General features: G+C 42.4%; 1 protein-coding gene across 2 annotated transcripts; it reads right to left on the bottom strand.

The window, feature by feature from the left end:
• Positions 1–2,554: 2,554 nt before the first annotated feature.
• ATP1B4 (ATPase, Na+/K+ transporting, beta 4 polypeptide) lies at positions 2,555–23,589 on the bottom strand. Of its 2 annotated transcripts, none has more exons than XM_011977184.1 (8): positions 23,443–23,589; positions 18,902–19,166; positions 14,835–14,963; positions 14,466–14,570; positions 10,244–10,440; positions 9,381–9,437; positions 7,051–7,146; positions 2,555–6,353 (listed from the first exon to the last, which is right to left on the bottom strand). In XM_011977184.1, exons 1-8 carry the CDS (start codon positions 23,503–23,505, stop codon positions 6,192–6,194), a joined length of 1,074 nt encoding a protein of 357 aa, XP_011832574.1. In that variant the 5' UTR covers positions 23,506–23,589; the 3' UTR covers positions 2,555–6,191. The 2 variants fall into 2 exon arrangements, with proteins under 2 accessions (XP_011832574.1, XP_011832575.1); XM_011977185.1 differs by having other exon boundaries at positions 18,914–19,166.
• Positions 23,590–24,829: the final 1,240 nt, after the last annotated feature.

The raw sequence follows: 24,829 nt of genomic DNA, 5'->3' as shown, positions 1-24,829 counted from the left end.
TGCATCGTGCTTGTGCCTCAGCCCTGTGGCAAACTGCAATTGGGTGGCACCTCAGCCAGGGTGCTTCTGGGCCCCAGGACAATGTGCAGTCAATTGTGGGCTGGGCTCTCAAAATGGCCCTTTGCTGTATGTAGCTGCTTAGGAATGGGAGGGAGTGTGGGGCCCAGCACAGACTCTCTCCCTGGAGCAGTGTCATTGTGCAGTTTCCAGGTAGCTCTCTAGGTTAGTTTCAGGGTCTGCAAGAATCTAGGGGCTCTCCCCTGGCTAGAATGGCAGGGATTCGTGGTGGGAATGTGGGTCCCATAGGGGCCTCTCATTTACCCTTTCTCAGCACTGGGGAGTCTCTCCAGGCTCCCAGTTGATTCCAGCTGATTAGGCTGCTTTGCTTCCCTCTCCTTCTTTGCTTTAGGTGTTTCTTACCACGTTTCTGTTGAATTCCAGTGTTCTTCCTTGGATGGTCTATTCTAAGCATGATTATCTACTCGCTATTTTAGTTCTTATTAGTAGAGGAGGCAAATATGAGATGCCACTAGTCAGCCACTTGAAGCCTCGCTTAAGAATCTTTTATTTTTTATTTGAATTTTCAGGGAAAAGAAGCTTTCTTTTCAATTGGACATTAACCTTTGAGGATGTAGGCCTGGCAAGGCAGGCAGCCCTCTTGCCTATCTTGATTTAATAGAGAGCAGAATAGAGAGGTGGAGAGAGACTACTTCCTAATCACACCTTTGAGTTCCTGGACCTGGCTATGCCTGAACCCAAACTACAACTGGACTTTTCAGTTTTTTGATTTGGTAAATTCCCCTTTATCCTTAAGTCAATTTGAATTTTTTTGTTCATTTGCTTGTTTTGTCACATGCAAGCAAAAGAGTTCTAAATAATATACCAAAGGACACCAGATTAGAAAGTATGAATGAGAAAATTTGAAAAGGGAATAAATACTAAAGAATAGAGAAAAAAGTTCTATAATGGAAAAGCCTAATGCCTTTGACCCCACAGCCATGAAGCAAAGTATGTATGAAAATAAAATTGCCCCAGTCCCTAGGGTTGGTTCAGTAGATGATTCCAACACTATACCAGGCTCCAAGGAGTCTGCTCACAGAACCTCCACTCAGTAACTGTGCTAGATATCGCCAGTTTGCCCCTCCAGATGCACTCTCCACCTTTCTCCGCCCTGCTTTCTTTTTTAGGAGTCTGACCTATATGGTCTGCATCAATCATTTTTTGTTTGTTTGTTTGTTTTGTTGTCCCCCCCTCCTCCACCCCCAGCTTTTGGTTGGGTTTGGCCAATGAGAAAAATTAAGTTGCAGTATTTATTCTCCCTAAAAGATCACCTTGGGTTAGCTCAGTCCTTCAACAAAGTCACCACTCCTCTCAAGGCAGCCAATTGTACACAACTCATTCCTTCTGAGTTCTAGTAACCATTTCCTGCTCCTATACCTTAGGGTCAAGAGATGGTAAGAGTTCAGCTCTTACTAGGCTGGGTTACTGTGTTATTGGTGGTTCCCTATATCTATGCTTCCGTAAGTAATCCCTTTGTAAATAAATCTTCTTCCAATTATCCTTTTTTTTGTCAAGTGTGCTATCTATTTCTTGTTGAGTTATGGTCATATAGGGGTCTGCATGGAAGTACATTCTGCAGAGTAAGCTGTCAGACTGAAAGCCTACTATATTCTGCTTAAAACTTTTGGATCCCAGTATCAACCCTTCTTCCCTTCTAGATTGCAACTAAAGAACTTTGTGAAGTAGTGTTTCCATTTATTTTCCCTTGCCCTTTGCCTCCATACATTGTATCCACTCTCCTTCCTCCCAACATATGCATATAAATACCCAAATCTCCATTTTCTGCCTGGATAAAAGCACAGTGTAAATCACACTTCTGTATGGTTTGGTTAAATTACTTTATTATGTATGACTATTTTAAGAGGGAGGCAGTAAAGAAAATGACTCTAATGAAGAATTAGAAATATGTTGGGATCAGGGATCTGTTGCCTAGCAGACTTTAGACTGAGGCAGCTTCCAAGGAAAGAAGGAAAGTTTCCTGCTACAGCCTAGCCCCTGAGTTGAATAAGGGATTGGAAACATTTATGTCTTTAATTGCAATTGCCATTAGAGATTTGCTCTGGGAGACAGTTTGTGGTTAGATGTGCCTTAAAGCCATTTAGCCAGACTTTCATCAAACATTTTCAAAGTTTCTCTTTGAATTTTGATTCTGTCCCTCCCTCCGCCTGAAAGTTTCTCTTAGTGTTCCTCTCCTACACAAACAAACATAACAGTTTATACCAGGACTCAACCTTGATTTAAAAAAAAAAAAAAAAAAGGCTGCTCTCACAAAGCAGTCTAATGAGAAACCAGAGCACAGAGACTACAAAAGAAAAAATGCCCAGAAATGAAACAACTTTTAGTTTTATCCTCCTATGACTAAACCCCAAGAGTCAAAAAGAGAGGAGAGAGAAGAAAAACAATATTTAACTAATAGGTTGTCAATTGTCAAGTTTTCCACCCACATGGCTGCCCAATATTCCTCTGGGAAAATCAGTGATATGGTCTAGAAAGAGAAAATCGTACATTTCTTTTTTATTTCAATTTATTGTTGTTGACAACTCCTCAAGACAATATAAATGTTTTTTTACATGTTGATCCCCAGAAAATAGGTGCCTAAGAAAGGTTACTTTAGGACAATGATTTCAGGGGCGTAGAAGGTGAAAAATCATAACCAAAGTCCAGCATGGACAAAACCATGAAAACATTTGGAAATAATATTTCTCATTGACAAGCAAGTAAAACCAAGTGCATTGCAACAGATGGCATACAAATCAAATCCTGATGCAGCACAGTATGGGGAACTATTTAAATTAATCTACTAGAAGTTTATTGAACAGTTAAAATATAACTTTAATGAATATATTATCATATCCAGTTCTGTATAGTAAAGCTATATTTTTCATGTCTTAGCTGACAACACAAACTATCTTAGTGCCCTTCAATATTGCTTTGCAATTGTGGACACAATGGATTCCATTGAAAGAGAAATATTGTTTGACAAATGATTCATAATTCCTTGTCTAATAGTCAATGCATTTAACAGGATCATGTATTATGTATAAAATATAGCACCAGTAGTTGAATTCCTGTGAAATGTTAACTATTTTAACTCAAAATTTACATATGTTTCAAAATGTTTGGGATATCATTCATTGATTTTTAAGAAGATGGTACTTTCTGGTAAGCAGCAGCTCAGAGTAGAAAGAGCACTGGACCTGGAGTCAGATGCAATGCAAGTTGTTTTTTCTAAACACTCTCTAATATCCTTTCCAGATCTAACGTTCTATTATCTTTTACTACTGAATCTTGAGAGTTTGATTGTTTGAGGTAATTTTCAAGTGGTTTAAAAGTTGTTGTCTTTTTCATTTTGTTCCTTTTATTTTTAAAGGTTAGTTTTGAAAATTGGATTTGTTAAGAAAATGGGTTGAGAGGAGGCAGTTTCATTGTATGTTTGTTTGTTTTTGTATTTCCCATTAACCTACTGTAGAAGATCCTATATCTTCTATTACTTATTAGTAGTGGTTGGCCTCCCTCTACTCTGTCAATAAGACTTTGAAGGTGTCTGGGAAGGAGATTCCAAAGAGGAACAGCAATTCTTTCCGCCACAATGCCAAGAGAAAAAACACTGTTAGGGACTAGATTGGTGTGGTATGTTTACATGACTGGCTTCAATTCCCAAGATTAAATAGCTTAAAATTTCTTAAGCAAGTTCCCTTAACCCAATGTTGCTTTCGTTCTCATGTTTCCTTCTCCCCAACCCTACATGTGTTTACATCTCCACATCAATGTCTGACCAATAGAAAATCACATCTAAAATGTTCAAAATTGATCTCCCCAAACCTGCTTCTCTCTTGTATTCCCAGTCTTGATCAACAATGTCACCATCTTACCGGTTCTAGCCAAGCTCAAACCTTTGGAGTCATTCTCCAAACTCCTCCTTCCTTATTCCCCATTCCACAGTCTTGTCCTTCTCCAATCACCCTTCACATAGTGGTTGCCAAGTGCTCTTTCTAAAATACAAGCTGGGTGCGGTGGCTCACGTCTATAATCCCAACACTTTGGGAGACTGAGGCAGGAAGATCACTTGAGGTCAGGAGTTCGAGACCAGCCTGGCCAACATGGTGAAACCCTGTCTCCACCAAAAATACAAAAATTAGCTGGGCTTGGTGGTGTGTGCCTATAATCCCAGCTACTTAGGAGACTGAGGCTGGAGAATCACTTGAACCCGGGAAGTGGAGGTTGCAGTGAGCCGAGATCGCACCACTGCACTCCAGCCTGGGCGACAACAGCGAAACTCCATCTCAAAAATAAATAAATAAATAAATAAATAAATAAAGTAAAATAAAATAAAATCCAAATGTGATCACAGAGCCTCCCTGATTAAAATGCTTTAATTACTCATTTTCACCTATTGGATAAAACTCAAAGTCCTCTTTCCGTCCCTGAATACCTCTCTAGCTCGATCTCTTGCCACTCCCTGCCATTCCTCTGAACCCTTTTCATTCCAGTTACATAAATTGCTCACAGTTACCCAGACACACCATGGTCTCTTCATGACTGTGGCTTTGCATGCGAAATTTCCTCTGCTACTTTCTCAGCTCAAGGTATTTTCCCTCATGTTCCCATAGCTTTCCACATACTAGTTTTTTAACTCTCATTAAACTATATTTTATAACTTCTCCACTTGCTTGTCTTCACTACCAGACTGCCGGTTCCCTGTTTTGGGAGAAAGGAAACATCGTAGAGGAGATTCAGACTTTGGATGCTCCTATGTGGCATTTGAACTTGCTTCGGACCCTGATACACTATACTATTCCCTGATGCTTGCTTTTTTTTTCCTTCTTCTTGTGCCAGCCCTCCCCCTGGTGAAGGTGTTAAGAAGCGGTGGAGTGATCAGGTGACCAAAGATAAGACAAAGTGACCTGGCTGATCCACATCCTGGATACGCATCTGCCTCATGTCATTTTTAAAGTAAATGCTAAACTTGCTAATGGGTCTCGGCTTTTGCCTGGCCTGGCAGGAACGTTCTGTCTTGTCATGTATTCATTGACAGACTCTGATTTCAATTTCCAGAGCTGTAGCAGAAGGTCAATGTAACCACCTCTGATGGTCTCAAAAAACACCATGTTATAGTCAAACAAATAGCCCAAGAAGAACTAGCTGGTGAGAATCTTCTTCCATGTTGTCTCCTCTGCCTGAAGCTGAGAAAAACCTGTTTGCAGGAATGTTTGCCTTTAGACGATTACACCAGAGAGCAAGGAATCAAACACCAATCATATCCATATGCTAAGTGTTCTCCCCAGTTGCAGTGAGCCCCACCTCTTTAAAAAGTCACAGGGACAGTCTTCATCTCTATCCCAGGACAATATCCTGTTAGGACTGCTTTTTTCCCAGTTGAAAATAACCTAGTCTTTGAATAAGCATTTAGTTGTCTGTGGGAGGCAGAAGCTTCCTAAGCACCTCTGGATATAGAGGTCTTTAGGTATAATGGTCTAGGTTGTCTAGGTTGGTCTGAGTGGTGATTCCCAGGGAAAGACCTTGCCAGGCAGGTTTTATTTTCTTCAGAGACAGGTTCTCACTCTGTCACCCAGGCTGGAGTGCAGTGCAGCTCACTTCAGCCTTGACCTCTTGGGCTCAAGTGATCCTCCGGCCTTAATCTCCCGAATAGGTGGGACTGCAGATGCATGCCACCATACCCGGCTTAGGCAGATTTTTAAAAAATATGTTAGATTATTAGCCTGGTTGGGAGGAATCTGACCTCTAAAACCAACAGAATTTTAGAAAACATGATGAATTTATAATCATAATAGAAATTCTCCTTGATGGCTATTGCACGGCTATTGTAAATTTTACCAGATACTGTGTTTATGCTACAGGGAGACTACCAGCAGCAAGAACAGGTTTTAGTTTTAAGTGGAGGGAAAGGAAATTAATAAACTCTGTTTGTCATCAGGAGAGACTACCTTTAAAAAAATCAAACAGCTTCCACAATGTCATTTTATACACATGTCATAGGCAAGGAAAGATGATCTGCTGTCTTAGATGTCCATCTGGCTGTGTCCTAACTGAAGAAAAAGAATTCAAGTGCTACCAGAGATACCATGAGATAAAACAGAAACAGAACTGGTAAGAATGGTCCCCTGAAGTTCTTAGGTTTCTATGTTCAAGGTAAAGATTACCCTGCCCACAAAACGATCATTGATGACATCATTTATGATGCCTTTGCCCTTCAGTTGGCACTGCACAGGCACTGCTTGGTTCTTCACCACGTCTGTAAAGTGCATTGCCACCAAGGGGGATGTGTAGTTAACCTGTAGGTAGAAGAACAATAAATTCTAAGTATGGGGAGGTGGTAGGAGGGAAGTGATCAGATAATCACTGCAGGATGATGCCCCTCACAAAGAGAACTGAGCAAATCCCATGATGCCAATTCTCAAATGGCCAAAGCAACTGACATACTCTCCTTGCGCTGGGAAAGTGTGGGAAAATCATACATTTCTCTGATAAGTCACTGTCAAATATCTGATTGTCCTCTGGGAAAAACCAATTCTGACTCAGCATGATATGATTTTTCTGGAGATCAGACCATGAATTAAACCAAAACTAGTGTCTATTGAGTCCCTTTGTTGGGGACTGACCCCAGCGCTTCAAATGGGAGAAACAGAAGCGTGATTATTAATGCAGGTTTAGGCACATTGGTAGTAATTTATCTTTCCTGACTCTGCCACTATCTAGCTGTAAGGTCTTGGGCAAGTCACTTTTTCTCTCTGAACCCCAATTTTCCCATTTGTAAACTTAAAAGGTTAAACTAGGCCATATATGAGATTCTTTCGGATATGGAAAGGAGTGTGGTTGTGATAAGAATTGGTAGAGGGAGCTCCTGGTTATGGCCAGCAGCTATTTACCCCTCTACTATCTCCTGCTCCCTAATTCTCATAGATCCCAGCCAGCTCTTCCTTTGTCACTGAGCCCTTTCTGACAGCAATGACTAAAGGGGATACAGCTTACGTGAGTCAGTTTGCCGTAGTAAGGGTAGTAGCGGAGGTCAAAAGAAGCCGACTCTGGGTAGTAACTGATGGATCGGATGTCATTTTCATCACCTCTCTGTAAGCAAAAGCAGGTATATGTGGGGTGCTGGGTCACAGAGTGGGTTAGAGTCTGAGCTAAAGGGAGTTGTACCTCAGGCGAAATCACTGTGTGACCCATAACCAACTGTTCCAGGAAGACCATGAAAGCAGAATGGGGCAGAGCTCAGCCGTGACCTGTCCCTAGAAGAGCATTTTTAAGGAGTGACTGTGCCTTGTCTTTTCAGTTCAAAGGATGTTGAATAGAAGGCCTGAACTGAGGAGGCCAAAGGTGCTCAGTATGGCTCTCTGTTGGCTTCTGGGGGACCCAGACAGAAGCAGTCCAAAGGGCTTGCAGTATCTGATGCTGCTCTGGAAAGAGGCCCGACAACTTCAGCCTTTCTCCAAAGAATCACACTGAGCCTGGGACACAGTCTTGGACTTTGGAGCTGAGGGAGATATATGTTAGAACATATTTAGTAAATCCCACTCCATGATTTGCACACTGCAGGCTCGGTTCTATTGGAAGTCAGATCAAGTGCATAGGTACCTGATACACAGGCACACAGCCTACAGTTGGCTCACCTAGACTCATGTCTCTGACCATATTCTCTGTAGTGCTTAATTACAGTAGGTGGGGTCAGAGGGGTAAGCAACAAGAGTTTGGGTATGCAAATGATTAAAGTAAACAGGTCTACCCTTATCACATTATGTCAGGCAGGGGGTTGCCCATTCTGCGATACATTCAGCTTGCCCTAAACAGCAGAGGTCTGGGGGCTGGTAAGGACAAATAGTGCATCACTACTAGTAAATTACTCACTAAGGTCATGTGATTACTTCTGTCAATATACTTTAATTGTTCTTGGTACAAACTAATCTCTCCTTAATTTATTCTAGTCATTACCTTTTCCTGCTTGATTTCCACAAATGGGTGTGGGTTTGACCAGTATTGTTTATTATAGAATGTATAGAAATTCTTAATATATGTGTTTAAAAGGACATAAAATATGTAAGGAAGTAGCTAAAAATAATAATTAAAACATTAAAACAATTTTAGAAAGGACAGTTCTCAGCAAGGTTTGATGTAAGCTGAAAAACAAACAGCTTCCATTAGGGAACAATAAGTAGAACTCTGTCCAGTTAATACGCTAGCTTAAGACTAAGTTGGTCTTTATGATTTACTTGTAATACATTCTTCTAAAAAGCAACGAAATTTATTTTTCGTGAAGGTCTGGGGAATCAGTTCGCATAGTTTGTAGTCTCACCTCACACTGTGAATATTTACACATATACATGACAACAGAATGTGCTTCCTACCTTGTTCATTTGGCAAGGACTGCCTGACCTTTCAGAGCTCATCTTCACTTTTCATAGCACTTGTAATACTTCATTGTCTTGATTTCAGAGACAGAGCCGTACTCTTACCTCAACACTTCTAACACCTAGCAGAGGATCTGATATATAATAAGTGATCAATAAATGCTTGCTGAATGTGGGATATTGGCTGAATAAATGCTGCCTTTTGCTGTTTTCTGATCTGCCACCATGAAGACTGAAGTTTTCAACTGTATTTCTCCTACTGAGAACGGGATTACCAGGTCTCACGTATTTGCAAGACAACTATCCAGGTCTGGGGGTGCAGCTGATGTCACAGAACAGGAGAAAGCTACTGCCTGTTTAAGAAGTAAACCCAAGATCTAAGGGCTTTTTCCTACAAGGGAGCTAATTGGTACAGATGAGATGGAAGTTAATGGTCCCTCAAAGGACAGTTAATTAGCATATTAATTGAGTTCTGTTTATACTTCCCTTATAGTCATTTGTGATTGCAACACCCAGTACCACTGGTCATTGCTGCAAAATGTGAAATTCAGTTTTAAAATCTGGAAACTAATGACTCTAATGAAAGCTGTTTGTTTAGTTCAAAGAAACAAGTAATTAGAGCTAAGCAAAAGTGTACACAGAATCTCAATTAATGACTTGGCACACTGTTGTTCCCCGCTGTGGCCCCTAGCTGAGGTTCATTCTTTGGTTTTCACAAGTATTAACCATGACACACTGACTGACACACACACACATACACTATACACACAAACACACATGAGTTGAATGCTTTCTGGAAAGAGGAAAACCTGAAGGAACTAAAGAGAGGTGTAGTTATGAAAAGATTAACCTTTTCCTTAGCCTACCATCCATGTGTAAGTCCTTGAAAGGGATGGACTACCTTTTTGCGTGAAACAGATGTGCTAACAATGCTTACTCAAAAGGCCTCTTTACCTGGACTTTGCAGGAAACCTTCACAGGATCTCCAAGTTCAGGACGAAAGCCTACAACCTATCAAAAGAAAACCAGTGGTTTTTTTTTTTTTAACAAAACATATTTGACAGTAAAAATTGGAGCTTTTCTAACCCTCCTCCCAATCATCCTTCCTCAGGCATATACTTCATCTATTTCACCTTCTCAGAAATGTTACAAAAAGCAAAAAATGCAAAACATCTTTAGAGCTAAGCAGCTCAACTTACTCCGTGTTGTATTTATGCCTGATATTTACACACAAGGGGAAACTTCAGCAAGTCAACTCTAAAGATGTAAAGAACTTTCTAATTTCAAGAGGGGTGTGACTGATAAGGCTCTGCCACACCTAAGTCATGACAGGATGAAAGAAAAATGCATTTTTATGATGTAAGAACTGTCCCCCATGCCACCCTCATGTCAATCCCCTGTTTCAAACAGCTCAGTATTTGATTCCTTATTTAAAATACTTTTTAAAAAATTAAAGATGAGGTCTCACTATGTTGTCCAAGTTAAACTTGAACTCCTAAGCTCCAGCAATCCTTCCTCAGCCTCCCAAGTAGCTTGGATTATAAACTCGAGCCACTGCACTTGACTAGGACCCCATTCTTGACAAAGGCCATCAAGCAGCAGGTTTGGGAGTGAAGGAGAAGAATGGCCACAGGAAGTGCTTGGGGGAGGGGAGAAGAAACTGATGGGCTTATCTGGTTATTTGTATTTCTGATGCTGTCAGTAAAAATGACCAAACCTGTGGTGTGTGAAGACAGAGCCCAAGACAAATGGAGTGGCCAGAGCCCTCCTATCTAGTTCATTCACTTATCACCACCAGATATCAAAAGCCAATATACCCGGTTCATCTTTAGAAGGATGCAGGGCTGTCCAGTAGAGTATCCAAAAGTTGGGTCCTCCAGACCAGAGCAGTTCTTTAGGAAGGAGCGTTTAAATTGGCAGGCCTTCTTGTCCTCATCCTCATTGCCATCTTGGATGAAGTACTGCCCCGGGGGACAGTCTACATTCATTTCCTCTTGAAGACTGTCATTATAACCTAAAGCATGTGTGAGTGGCAACGGGTTATGTTAGACAGGTGCTACAGGGGAAGGCCATGCGTTCAGTAGTCCTCCCTCCCAAATTTCCTTTCTCCAGCTTGTTTGTATGCCTCTGAAAGCCCACTCAGTCTCCCTGTGACCTGGCATCAGGTACCCAACAGCCTTCATCGGCAGCCATCCCTCTAGGAAGTCTTCCTGACTAGTCACTTCAGCCCAGTTTGATTGCCTGTTCCCTTGCTTTTCATTCCCATGGAACTTCTGGATATCCATCTCTGGGTCCTATGTTAGTCACTTTATAATTTTTCTCTATTTTCCACCATTTCTTTTCAGATATGATAAACTGTAAACTTGGAAGGCTGTCCCTTCTACTTCTGAGAGAGAAATAGGCACATAGTTGGTAGATTTTGGAAGAGGGAATGAAATATTCAGGGTATGGTGTATATATAAGGAAGCTAAGTTGCTGGGTTAAATTTCCTTAACTTCACTTAGGAAACAAGGTGAACCCATTGGGTGGTTACAAATTTGGGTGGTCTTTTGGGATTGCCCTTATGGCTACCTGCTCATGGTTCAGTAGCCCTCCCCCCCCACCCCCTCAGCTGGCAATGGATCCAGAGGCCAGCCCAAGCAGCCACCTAGTTCTCTTGGGCTGGGGACCGACTCTGGTACTGTCTTTACTGGCAGGGCACTGCCCACCCAATGTACATGGATTTGATTGCAATAGAGAAATAGTCCTGGGGAGACTGATTTGGGTAATAATAAAACTCCAGTCTCCTGCACAGCAGGCTGAGCATGAATTACTCTTTCTCTATTGCAATACCCCTGTCTTGATAAATCAGCTCCGTCTAGGCAGTGGGCAAGGTGAACCCGCTGGTCAGTTACAATGTCTCCCTTTGAAGTCAGTGAGAGGCACCTGATTGTAAGAGAGTGAGAAGTATGAGTTGTGAGACAGAAGGAAAGCGGAAGAAGAGGAAGAGGAGGAGAAGGAGGTGGAGTAGGAAGGAGAGGCAGAGGAGGAGGCAGGGGAGGGAATAAGCCAGCTCTTCATCCTTTACAGAAGGAAGTTAGCACTGCAAAATAGAAGCATAAGTTAAAAGATAGAAACCAATGACAACCACGGGGTCTCTACGGGGATGGTGAGGGCATGAGATCTTGTCTACTGAGGCCTGAGACATTCAGGGTTAATGTCCTTTACATTGGATGGAATGTAACATGTGTCAAAGGATACATACATCAGGGAGCAAGCTTAAAGAGGCTATTTGTGAGGTAACTCTTTTTTTTTTTTTTTTTTTTTGAGACGGAGTCTCGCTCTGTCGCCCAGGCTGGAGTGCAGTGGCCGGATCTCAGCTCACTGCAAGCTCCGCCTCCTGGGTTCACGCCATTCTCCTGCCTCAGCCTCCCGAGTAGCTGGGACGACAGGGGCCCACCACGTCGCCTGGCTAGTTTTTTGTATTTTTTTTAGTAGAGACGGGGTTTCACCGTGTTAGCCAGGATGGTCTCGATCTCCTGACCTTGTGATCTATCCGTCTCGGCCTCCCAAAGTGCTGGGATTACAGGCTTGAGCCACTGCGCCCGGCCATGAGGTAACTCTTTGGGCTGCCAAATTTCATACATAAAACTGGGCTTTAGAAATTACTGCATTATTTCCAATTTGATTCTAAATGATGCAGCCCAGTTAGTCCTGTTAGACTCAGTCCCTATGTATTAATGTTCAAAGTAGCTCAGTATTTCAGAGGAGATTTTGCACCTATGATCTACCAGAGGTAAAACTCAAAATGTACTGCTGAATTCTCATCTAATAATATCAAACCCACAGGTTGTGACTTGGGTTTGATATTATTAATTGGCAACTGGGAATTTTAAATCTATCCAATTATGGCTATGCCTTTATTTTTTCTTTGACAAAGCTACATTTAATTCAAGGCTTTGTTTTAATTTTTTAGAACAAGAACTGTGCTCAGATAACTTTCTAAATAGAGGCTGCAGTCATGTGCTCATTGTTTCTCTTGAGGTAGTTCCATTAAAAATAATGTGACATGGACATGACCCTTATTGCAAAATCCCAGTCCTCATGGGAGTGAAAGTGATACTCTGGGATGTCTATTTCAGAGATGTGCTTCTTTTTAGCAGGACACATTATCTACTCTTAGAAACTGAAAAACTAGTGCTTTTCCTAACATTTCCTGCTTCCATCATCATCAGGTCAGAATTGGTATTTCTCTGTCTACTAGCTTCTTGGAGGGATTTTCTCAGCAGGGAATCCGGCAATATATTTGCAATCACTTGCAAGCATTCTGAAACAAAAGAAGATACTGTGCTGGCCATGATGCCTAAAACATTTCTGTGGCTAAAAATAGAACTACATGGACTCAGATCCCGTCTCCCCTCATTTCACAGGTAAGGAATCTGAAACTCAGACTTACCCAAAATAACACTGAGCCTTACTGATATAAAGCTGAGTTTCTAACTCTTGGTCATATGACAGCACTGTAGAATTATGAAAAGCAGCATTTCTCAAACTTTAAATTTCCTGCAAATCACCTGTGAATTTTTTAAAAATGCAGATTTTGATTCAGTAGCTCTAGAATGTGGTCTGAGATTTTGCCTTTCTAACAGACTCCCAGGAGATGCCCATGTTGTTGGTCCCGTTATAACACTTACAGCAGCGAAGGGTGTCAAGAACATGAAATGTGGATTCAAACACTGGTTCTGCTGCCAGAGTCTTTGATCAAGTTACTCCCCCTTTCTGAGTCTCAGTTTCCTCATTTATAAAATGAGGACGATCAACTTTATTATGCAGAGTTAAAGTTAAATGACCAAATTTATGTATTTAAATAACACTTCCTAGCACATGACAAGAGATTGTTCTCCTAATTCAGTGCACATGTTGTAATAGTAGCTGCCCCTAGAATGGATCAACCCCACTTCAACCAGGCCAGGACAACCAAGCCAGAATGACTGGCGTTTTTTCCCCACAAAGATTAGGTGCAGAAATGCAAACCCCACTGGAGCTCCTCTTTGATAGCTGCATAAAGAACCTGTGTGCTCTGTTAACCTTAACCAAGCTGCTACCTCAGATATTACCTTGTGAAAAGGTCTCCCACAAAGCCATTCATTTGCCCCTGAAAATTTATCTGATGACACTATAGAGATAGGCACCTCGAAAATATTTGGAATCAGAATGTTGGAGCGACTGCCACCCAGAGATTCTTCCTCTAACTCCTTTCTGGAATGCTGTTAAATAAAGACACTTGGCTAGGCGCAGCAAATCATGCCTGTAATCCCAGCACTTTGGGAGGCCAAGGCAGGCGGATCATGAGGTCAGGAGATCGAGACCATCCTGGCTACCACGGTGAAACCCCGTCTCTGCTAAGAATAAAAAAAATTAGCAGGGCGTGATGGCACGCACATGTAGCCCCAGCTACTCAGGAGGCTGAGGCAGGATAATCGCTTGAACCTGGGAGGTGGAGGTTGCAGTGAGCAGAGATCGCACCACTGCACTCCAGCCTGGGTAACAGTGTGAGACTCCGTCTCAAATAAAATAAATAAAATAAAATAAAGACACTTGCCCTCTCCCTTCAAGTTAGCCCATCTCCAAGAAATGACTTCTTTTATCTTGAGAAAGTTTAGAAGACAGAAACCTTCCAGCTCTGGAGAACATTCTTCTTTTCCCACCACTATTTCCCCCCAGAATTATCTTCTATAAATGATCATTATTGAGCCATCTGGATATGTTCAGGACTTAACTGGGTGCTGTATCGTGTTCAAGAAAAGAAAAATGTTCTCTGCCTCAAAGAGCTTATCTTGCTGGAAAATTGACTTGTATGCTTTCAAGACAACATGCAGTCACACACTAGAGCAATTCTGATTGTAGCTACAGGTGCTAAGGGGAATGCAAAGTAAGGACAGACCATGACGAGTTGGGGTTAGTAAGACTGGGATTCCTGGGCCAGGTGAATTTTGAATTTCGGATTCCCACCCACCACCTTTCAAAAGAACTTTCCACTATTCAGAGGAACTTACTTACCCTGGAGAAAGCCATTTAGGCTAATCACATAATGCTGCCAAGTGTCGGGTTCAGAAACGTTGAAGTTGAAGTTAAGGCTATGGGCGAAGGGTCTGATCATAACGCCTGGCAATGAAAACAGGTCTTGGATATATTAACCCATTCTTGGGATAATTTTTTTTTGTATTGATTCCCATGAAACCATTTCCCCCCAAGCAATCAAAATAAAAAGAACCATAATTTGCCAAGTACCATTTTACTTTTCCTCCTAATAATTGAATCTCTAAGTCATTACCAGGAAGAGCCAAAGTTAATTGAGGCTGAACATGCTGTGCAAGCATATTTCTGTCCAGCAAGTTCTGACAACACAGGGCATCTGGGCACACTCACCAGGAGGCTTTACCCGCTCCGTGAAGGTTGGTATATAGGGACTGATGGTCAGAAATAGTGTGTACATGCAGAGGGTGATCACAGCAGCCAAGGAGGCATAGAAGAAGAAGTAAACGAGTAAGATCAGGCCTGCAGAGCAATCATAGATGAGAGTGGTCAGTGCTTGCCAACAAGCCCTTCCTCCCTGCTTGGACTCATGAACCAGAACCAACCCAACCACAAAATGGCTCTTTAAAAAAATTCCCCAGATTCAGTATGTCCTTGCTTATTCAGATTTCACCAGTTTGGAGTCAGTGAGGATTGTGTCAGGGGTCTAATTGCAGTTTACCTTTACAACATCTCCGATGGAAGGGCTTGCTGAGCAAATGATGGCCATGAACAAGAATACAATGGAGTGGAGTTTAAAGTACTGCAGAGGGCAAATTGCTTGAGAGTCCTCTGGGCAACCGTTGATGTCCTAAGTACAAATCATTCTTTGCTATTCATTAAAGTGGATGCCCTGAAGAGTCCTAGCAGCTTGGTTTCAATAATTATAGGTATTTGCAAGTGATGAAAACAGCATTTCTTTCCACATAGTCTATAATTCAAACTTTTGATGAATTTCCACTGGACTTGCCTCCAGTCAAGGCAAAGTGAGGTTTTGCCCTGCTTATTTCAAATTTTATTCATCTTTATCAAAGATGAATAAAATGGCTCTGCTTTTCAAAAAGAACACTAACACAGGGTGGGGAAGGGAAAAGGAGGAAACAGTACCTAATCACTGACACTTGCCTGTGAACTTTGGCAAGTTATAGAACTTCCTTGCACCTCCAATTCCTTACAGGTAAGATGGGGATAAAAACAGCACTTACCTCAGATTCTTATCTATATCCCTAACAATATCTGAAATTCAGTCTTTCCTCACATCCTATCCTGACTGTACCACTTTCAAGCTGTTTAATCTTGGACATGCTGTTCACCTCTCTGGGCCTCAATTTCCTCGTCTGTACAATAATGGTACTTACTTCTTAGCATTGAATAATGCATATAAATAGCATAACACAGAGCCTGGCGAATACTAAATGCACCATAAGTGGCAGTCATCATCGGTTATTATTAACATTATTATTAGTGCTGTAGGACCAGAAGCATAGTTGTGTGAATTTTCCCTCTTTGGGCTGTATTAGGACTAGGTTTGTCCCAGGATTAGGCAACAATGAGTGAGGTGAATGAGCTTGAGATTGCTGCTGAGAAACTGTTTTCAAGCCCTCCTTGGGGCTCTCTCAGGCAACAACATTTGGCTCTGTTCACAGCAATGACATGATGTTGGACCTACAGATTTGAACTGAATTATGAACCAAAAACTGGAACAAACCACTTAACTTTGCTGTACCCCAAACTGAATCCAAATATTAATTTTTAAATTGAACCATGAACCAAATAAAATTAACCAAAAAAGGTATTGTGGAATGGAGAAAAAACCCATAGTAATCTGACTGGAAATGGAACTAACCCTTTTTATTTTATTAAGATGAACTAAAGCAGAACTGGAACATGAACACATTGATTCAGTTGGAGTCTCTGGAGAATAAACGACAGCACCTGTGTGCCTGTGATACTTGGCTGCTGTCCACTGGCTATCTAATGGGATTTGCCCTGTGTTTCTGCCTCCATTCCTTTACCCCATGCCCATCCTGGGAATGGATCAACAGCTAGAGCCATCCATGGAGATCAAAAGACTCAGTTTCATGGATGAAGGGAAAGCAATGGAATACAGGTACATTCCTTTGGAGATATCTTCCTTTTTTCCCAGGATGTGTGACCAGGAAGTTGTAGATAGGAGAATGACACTAGCAATAAGTCCCCTTAGCCTCACCCAGGAGTTGGTGCCCTAGAGTTTATGATAGGTAATCACAGACTGAGATAGTTAGCTCAGCCACCCCCAGGCAAAACCAAGCACAGTCCCCATCTGAACCCATTGATCCCTCTGACACTTTCTGCCCTGGATGTCCAAGTATTACTTGGGTCTTTCCTCCAGGTACTCTAGGGTTCTTTCCTCAATGCCCCCACCCAGGCTTGGACAGACCACTGAGTAACCATGCTCCCAACTCTTCATTTCTCCCACTAAAACACCCTATCAGGTCCTGAGGCCCTACACATCAGGGCCTTGTTCGTTGTTAGAGTTCATGAAATGGGGCAGTGTTCTGGCAAAAGAATGAACTCTGGTGTTCATCCAACCAGGGTTTGAAATCCCAGCACTGCCACTTAGTAACTATGTGACTATAGGCAAGTTACTTACCCTCTCTAAGCCTCAGTTTCTGCATCTGTAAAATGGGGATAATAATATTACTACCTTGTATGATTCTTGTTGGTATCCAGTAAAATAACATAGAGTTTCCAAGAATAGGGATGTGCAGGTACCAAAGAAAAGGCCCAGATTATATTCATAGGCCTGGTAAATATATTGGGCAGGTTGATGTCCAAGTTGGGACAGCATTAGTAAGTGCACAAGTAGGCACCTTGTTCTCAGGAAAGAAGACAGCAAGGCATGTGCTCTATGGCTGAAGCATTAACATTACCATTTGCCCTTTGCCCAGGGTAGCCCAACAGAAGAATTCCTGGGCTCTACTCAGACCTGCTACTCAGAGGTCTGGCTATGGCCTATCACGCAGTGTCGCTATTACCATATCTTCTCTGGGCACTTGAACCTTCCTCCCTCATCCCCACTTATTGGCCTATGTATTGTCTTTCACAGAAGCAATTTGGATCAGCTCATCTGGTGAAGTTCTAATGGCTGGCTGTTTAGGCTCCCCCTCCCAGAATCACACTTGCATTTCACAAGGCTTGTTTTTCCAGTCCTCTTTAGGCAAGGGAGAAACAGCTGTGCACCCTTGGAGCCCCAGTGAGTGTCCAGTATTTGTCTGCAGCTTCCAGAATGTCGGAATGTTCCTTAAATGGTACATTTGTTCCAGTTGAGAGTTTGTGGGATGGTCAGGGGTGGGGCTGGGAATTGGGGAAGGGCGAAGGGAGATGAGAGTCCCACACCTGCTATTCCTAATTCCAGGAAACAGAGCTGACTGTTTCACCTTGACTGAGCTGAATTAGCAACATTAACTATGAGGGAAAGAATTCTTAGCCAAGGGGCCTTTAGAAGACATGGCCATCAACTTCAGCAACCTAGACCCTTGGCACTAGGGGACTGTTATTTCATCCTTGGCATCCTCTATTTTTTTTCTTCTGTGGATTGACTGAGTTCCAAACCAGCAGCTGCTCTTTTTCTGGGCTGTGCAGAGACTGTGGCAAGTGTGAATTTTACCACTGGCTAAATCTCCTGAGGAGAAGGCTCAGCATTAATAGTTTAAGAGGTGGGTAAGACTGTAGGAGGGGAGTGATGGGGAAGTTGTGGAGTAAAAATGATGGCAGCATATGATGCAAAGAGGAAATGCTAAGGAATATAATTCTGCCATTGATAAAACATGTCTATCATAGCAGAGGAAGACATCCACAAGCTGGGGCCAGGGACATGCCTCCTGGGTCTCCTCTGACATTACCAGGTGATAAGGCCTCATAAAAACACTTGGTCAGATTAGCAGGCATTTGAGTCTCATATCTTACAAGAAGTCTTCTGCATAGTTCTTTCAACTTTACAGTTTTAACATCTAATTGGAGTCTCACTCTGATCCTGTGAGAGAAGCAAGTCAGGGATTGTTTTCCTCATTTGGCAGGTGAGGAAACTGAGACTCAGAGAGGGGAAATGATGAGTCCAAGGTCACATGGATAGAAAGTGACAGGACTGGGACTTTAAAAAGTCATGTGCTTTTTCAATTCATTCTCACTGTCTCTCTGCATTGCAACTGATGTTGAGCCCAGTGAGTTTCAGTTACACAGTCAAGTTTGTTCATCCATTTGGAGTTTGTTCTGATGGAATCTGTCCACAGTCTAGGCATTTCCCTAGGCATTGATGCCTTTACATGAAGTGCAAAGAGAAGTTCACAGACAAGCCCATCCAGCGTATGGTAAAGGAGCCCTGGACACCACACCAAAAGCAAAGGACACCAGACTTTGGCATTGGAACTATTGGGACTTACTCCAACTCTGACCTGTTCGGGCCAGAAACATCCTTCTCTCTGGATCCCACAGGTATTCGTTCATGATCTGCAATTTCTGCCACCAGGCATTGCCTGTTGGCTGACCCTGACCCTCTTCCTCCTCCTTTTCCTCCTCTTCCTCCTCTTCTTTCTCCTCCTCTTCTTCCTCCTCCTCTGACTTGGGCACCACTGTCACCCGTGCCTCTTCTTCTGCTTCCTCCTCTTCATCTGCTAAGTAGTTCTGGTTCACTTCATCCGGATCATCCTGGAGCAGTGACAAAACATAACACCCTTTTTGGAAAAAAATGTACAATGATGCATCCCACCAGCCAAAAATAAATTGAAATGACTCAATATTTGGAGATGCTTCAAATTTCCACTTCCCCATAAACATACATGTTGTTACAAGAGGTGGATTTTCTTTCTCTCTGTTCTTTTGGAGGAAATATCCTTTCTATAACCCATTTTGACTCAGTATTCTTTCCATAGAGGTGCAAGTTTTATTCTCAGCTTCAGGCATTTGGGCTCTTCTCCAAGGACTGTTCATATCACTACTGTGTTCTGGGCCTTGACCTCCCACTTAACCTTGGCCTATCAGAGCAGAGGTGAGCTCACACAGGAAGAGGGTGGAATAGTCTTAGACATTGTGTCCGTGATGGCAAACTTTCAGTCCAAGTCAGCTTTATCCTAACACCCTGTACACATTCAGCTGCTCAACTTCACCATTTTAAGTTGTGTCTAAAAATGGCCCGGGATGGACATCAGGAGGAGAGGCCAACTACTGTACCCCTCCTCAAAACTTAGCCTTCCTTCCCAACAGAAACAATAGATGGGAAGTTATTAACTGCTTCTCTGATTATTGCCCTAGTTTGAATTTCTTCCTACCTTAAATTGGTTGGAAAGACCATCTGAGAGCTGGAACCCCAGGCTTCCTTTAGTCCCCCCTCTATGCCTTAGGCAAAAAGCTGGGCACGTAATACATACTCAGCACATATTTGTTGATTGACTGATTGCAGCCATTACTTTAGATTTGAAACTGTAATCTTCTCTGAGTGATTCTAAGAAAATTAAACTGAAAAAGAGAGAGGGAGAGAGAGAAACCTAGACTTCACCAAAGTGGTGTTTCAAATACCTCCCAGCCACAGGCCGGAGAATTGTATCTTTGCTCTTTGGGGGTTTGCCAAGGCTTATTGCAGCAGCAGAAAATGAGGCTGCCCTCCCTTCTCTGCTGTCCAAGTCAGAAGAGTTGCGGGGCTGTGCACCTGTTGGGGTAGGATGTGTCAAACACTAGAGACCAGGGGCTCTGTGCTGCTCCCTCCCTGCCTGATTCCTCAAAGGCCATTTAGAGGGCATTCGGCTGAAAATGCTGCCTTTGCTGGGGGGAGGAGGGCTCAGCAAATTGGATTGCTCAGAATTAGTAAAAGTGATACAGAATGACAAGGCTCAGCTCTCAGCATTCGGTCTGCACAGCACTATCTAGCTCTTGATTATAAGCCCTCTTGAATTGCTCTCTAATTTGTTCCAATATACAGCTCTACATAAAATATCACATCAGAACCGACAGGGACCTTCAAGATTTACTTATCCATCTGAGGCCCAGAGATGGGACAGGATCTAGCCAAAGCCATGCAGTAAATTCATGATAGAGTTGACAGTCTTGGAACCTGTGTCTCTTGATATCCTGGACAATGATATTTCTCCTCTATCACATTAAGCACAAGTGCCTAGAGGTAGCTTAGCAGATTAATGAAACACAATGCTTTAGGTTCTGTGTTCCTAAAGGATTTTAGGGCTCACGCCTATAATCCCAACATTTTGGGAGGCCAAGAAAGGAGGATCATTTGAACTCAGGAGTTTAAGGACAGCCTAGGCAACATAGCAAGACCCTGTCTCTACAAAATTTAAAAAATTAACCAGACATGGTGGTGTGCACCTGTAGTCCTAGCTACTCAGGAGGCTGAGGCAGGAGGATTGCTTGAGCCTGGGAGGTCAAGGCTGCAGTGAGCTGTGATCATGCCACTGTACTCCAGCCTGGGTGACAGAGTGAAACATTGTCTCAAAAAAACACACAGAAAAAGATTTTAGGTGCTTATTATAATCAAGGATGGCTGACTGACAGGCTCACAGTGTAAGGCTTAGGAAAATAAACTTCATCCATCACTCAATGTTGAATGGATTAATGCATGTTCTTAATATCTTTCACTTGTGTGTGAACCTATGTACACATTTAAACTCCCAAACTACATTTTGAGCACCCAGAGGGAGAGTCCATATTTTCTAGCCTCTCGATGGCCCTCCACAGTGTAAAGCTGACCCAGTATGTCCTAACCAAATATCAGTGATACCTGCCTGACTTAAAATTCCTGATGCAGGACTCTGCAGGAATGCTTTCACAGAGATTGTCACCCTAACTGAGCTGTCATGTATATCACAGTGGGTAGTAATCACGGTCCCCAGAGAATCTACTGCACCCGAGAATCTCAGTGAATTTGAAGTATAACACTTCATTGAGGAGAAATATATATTCCCTTTACATTTCCTGAACAATTTTCTTTTCTTTCCTTGTTACGATGCCTGCCTTCAACCTTCCACAGAGGAGGCAGCTGGTCTAGGCCTCAGCCTGATCTTATTTGTAGATATGGGCTCTCATGATAATCCCATTACAGATGGCTTGTCATTAAAGCTTTACCCTCCTGAGAAGAATTAATCTTCTCACGGCTAATTTGCCCTTACAGCTCTCACACCCGAGAGGCTGTGAGAGGTTCCTGAGCTTTGCTTTAGGAACCTCAAATCTTTCGTCCTCTCCTCTGCTTCCAGGTAAAGGAGATGGTCACACTGTGCAAGAGAGACCTTCCCCAAAATATCCTCATTAATTAAATGTAAAATGTATCTTTGTGAAACTATTTAATGAAATCCAATAGAAAATCCTTTGGTAATGAGAATGCTTATCCCTAAGATTTTGTTTTGTCACTTTCCTAAAGTGGCACTACCCTCATGTGATACTGTGTGTGAGTGTGCTGGGGTGTGGTAGTGGGTGTGCAATGGGGTCATCAGGTTTCCCTAAAAGAGAAGAGTCTGAAGAACAGAGGGTGGCTCCATTTTGAGCAATCTAAATATATAAACATATAAACAAATATATAAATGAACAATATGACCCAAAGGATAAATTTTAAATTTGCGCCTTGCATTGAGCAGTAATACACCATAAACATTTGAATGGCTGGTTAATTTTAAAAGAGAAATTAGCACAGGATTGCATTAATTTCTTTTTAAATTTGATCAAGTATTATAAGGATCAAGATCCCCTGATGCATTTAAAATCCAAGCCTCTTGACCAATAACTGAAATTATACACAACATTTTAGCAAGATTACGTAGAAAAGAAGGCAAGTAAGAAATAGTTTTATACCCCTGCAGATTGTAACTGTTCTGAGAGCTGGAAGAAACTTTGGGGGAAGTTAAATAATTCTTTGAATTGTGGCTAAAAAGCTAAGAGAAACCCTCTGTAGGTTGATAGGAACTTAGAATAATGTATGTTTTCTTCTGCGGGCTGTTGACAGTTTTCACTTAACTCCCTGGTTACGTAAGTGGCCATACCCAAAGAAAAATGGCTTAGACTTTGTTTCCTCCTGGGGCTCAGATCACAATCCTCTCTGGGGAACATTTCAAAATCCTCTCCCCAAAAAGTACTGCGTGTGGCATACATTAATGTCTTATAGCAAAATAAATGCAAAGAAACTTTTGGATCAAATAATTTGTAATACACCCTGGAGATAAACGGTGAGACCAAAACAATGTATACGTGTCTGTATGTTGGGCAGTGTGGTGTGGCAATCAGGATGGAAATGGGTAGTGGCAGATCGGGGGTTTGGAAGATGCATACTGCAAATACAATGGAAAGAGCACAAGATTAGAAGTGAGGATATTGCATTTTCACTTTGGCTCCTCCACTAACTTGCAAGTCACTCCTGTGCTCTGAGCCACAGTAGCCTCCTTTATATAATGAGGAGTTCTGGAGATATATTGTCTAGGATTCCTCCCAGCTCCTATTGGGGATTCTATGATTTTAGCTATAGTTTGGAATTTCTACTTTAGAAAGAGAGCAGCTGGACTCTAAGAAGCTACCACCCAAGGGTACTGAGACAGCTGGGTAGGCAGTGCCTTTCATTTCCTCTTCCTCTTTCCTTCCCTCTTGGCTAAATTTCTTGCTATTAGAATTAAATTTTTATACTCCAAAAGGTCTGTGAAAATTCTATACTCCCAAGAAAAGATTTTATAAGCCCGTTATTCTCTGTTATCTTCTCCTTCCCTTATCTTTGTTTCACAGGAAGAGGGGCTTCCTCCTTTTATCCAACAATTTAGGGTACCCGGGGGTGCTGGGAGTCACTGCTCCTTTTTGAAACCCTGGGTTTCCCTAAACTTCGCTGTTTATGCCCATCCCAAAGAGAGGCAGCAGTAAACCAAGGTCTGCACAGCCCCCAACCCACCCCATTAGAAAAAGCGGTGGGGGGCAGCAAAATATTCTGCTCTCCGGCACTCACGAGTCTGTAGCGATAACTGTAAGGAAAGGATGGAGCCCTTCTGGACCGGAGTTGCCTTCTCATGACTGTTCAGTGGGCAAAGACGCAGCAGAGGCAGGCAATCAGGTGAGAGTTCTGGAGCTTCTGCTGGTACAGGAGACACTGGTTGCTGGGGACACTTGGCGCCTGGTAAAAGTGAACCCTCCTGGCATGAGCCCTTCCCCAAAATAATCTAACATGTCCCTCTCTCATTGGTTGGCCCCTTCCCTGAATCAAGGGAAAGCCCTTATGGAAAAGCAAGCTCATCATTACAAGGAGGGGGAGATATTCTGGGTCACGAGGATGAGCAACTCACCCCCCGCCCCGCCCCCTTTTATGTGTCTTTCCACCCCTTGTCTTTCTCCAGTGCTTGAGATATGATGGGCCCAATGGAAATCTTAAGTCATGTTCTTCTCAATTGAGAGTTGGATATCAGTGCATGCAGGGGGTGGGTGTGGGTGGGAGTTGGGGGTGAGGGGAGACGGCCAAGAATAACTTGCCTTTTTCATAAGGCTGATCTCATGCAAAAGGATCTAGGATGTCAGGAAAGATTCCCTTTGCTCTCTCCCCCTACCCCCGCACACACTCTAAGCCACCTACAATATTTCTTATTTGTGTCAATCCATGAGCTTCTTAAAATGTGGATTATTCTTTCTGATTTTAGAAGCCAGGCTCCTACTTCATTCTTCACTGCCCCAAAGAGGGTCTTAGACATAAGGTAGCCTTTTTCTAGCCCACATGTCAGAGTGGCCCCATCAGTCACTGCCCCTCATACACACACCCCTCCAAATCCTGGCCAAATTTCTGTAGTGGTTGAGATCTATATTTATCCCTTAGCATCAGGGCAGGGAACAAGCCAGAACTTTGCAGTGTCAGTTTCCCAGACATATATAACTCCTGAAACCAACATGGGATCCAAAGAAAGGAAAAATTAGAAGAAACAGTTAAGAATATTGTATAGCATTTTTGGTCTGTTTGGAGTCCACTCCACTGGAGCCTGGGTGGTTAAAAGGTCTGGATGGAGTTTTCGATCCTTCCTTCACAAATCAAGCCCCATTATACTCAAGTGGCTGAGAATGTTGCAGATACTGACATTCTGGGCACATTCATTACTGAGAAAAACAGCACAATAGCTTAGATAGATTTAGTCATAACTCCAATTCAAGGCTATTCTGATGAAAATGGTTTCAATTGCAGTTAATTTTAAGTAAGAATTCCTTTCACTGTAATGTTACTAATCAGAACTCTTCCTTAACAGTGTCTCTTCCCATATCCTTCTCTGAAGAGAAAAAGGCCACTTACAAAAAAGAGAAACTTATTCTTCTTTTTGAATTTTATTAAAAGCAAAATATATTCTAGGGGATAATCT

Source organism: Mandrillus leucophaeus, unplaced genomic scaffold (assembly GCF_000951045.1).
Source record: "Mandrillus leucophaeus isolate KB7577 unplaced genomic scaffold, Mleu.le_1.0 Scaffold174, whole genome shotgun sequence".
In the NCBI taxonomy this organism is placed as follows: domain Eukaryota; kingdom Metazoa; phylum Chordata; class Mammalia; order Primates; family Cercopithecidae; genus Mandrillus; species Mandrillus leucophaeus.
Note: the sequence above shows the minus strand (reverse complement) of the source record. Positions and strands in the feature narration are given on the sequence as shown.

Bases quoted from the DNA above. Each gene is read 5' to 3' on its own strand.
- ATP1B4 (XM_011977184.1), bottom strand. From the start codon at position 23,505: ATGAGAAGGCAACTCCGGTCCAGAAGGGCTCCATCCTTTCCTTACAGT. The intron at 10,441-14,465 runs GTAAGTAAGTTC...CACATGCTTTAG, and splicing joins CCTAAATGGCTTTCTCCAGG to GTTATAATGACAGTCTTCAA. The intron at 9,438-10,243 runs GTATATTGGCTT...TTCTTTTGATAG, and splicing joins TCCTTCTAAAGATGAACCGG to GTTGTAGGCTTTCGTCCTGA.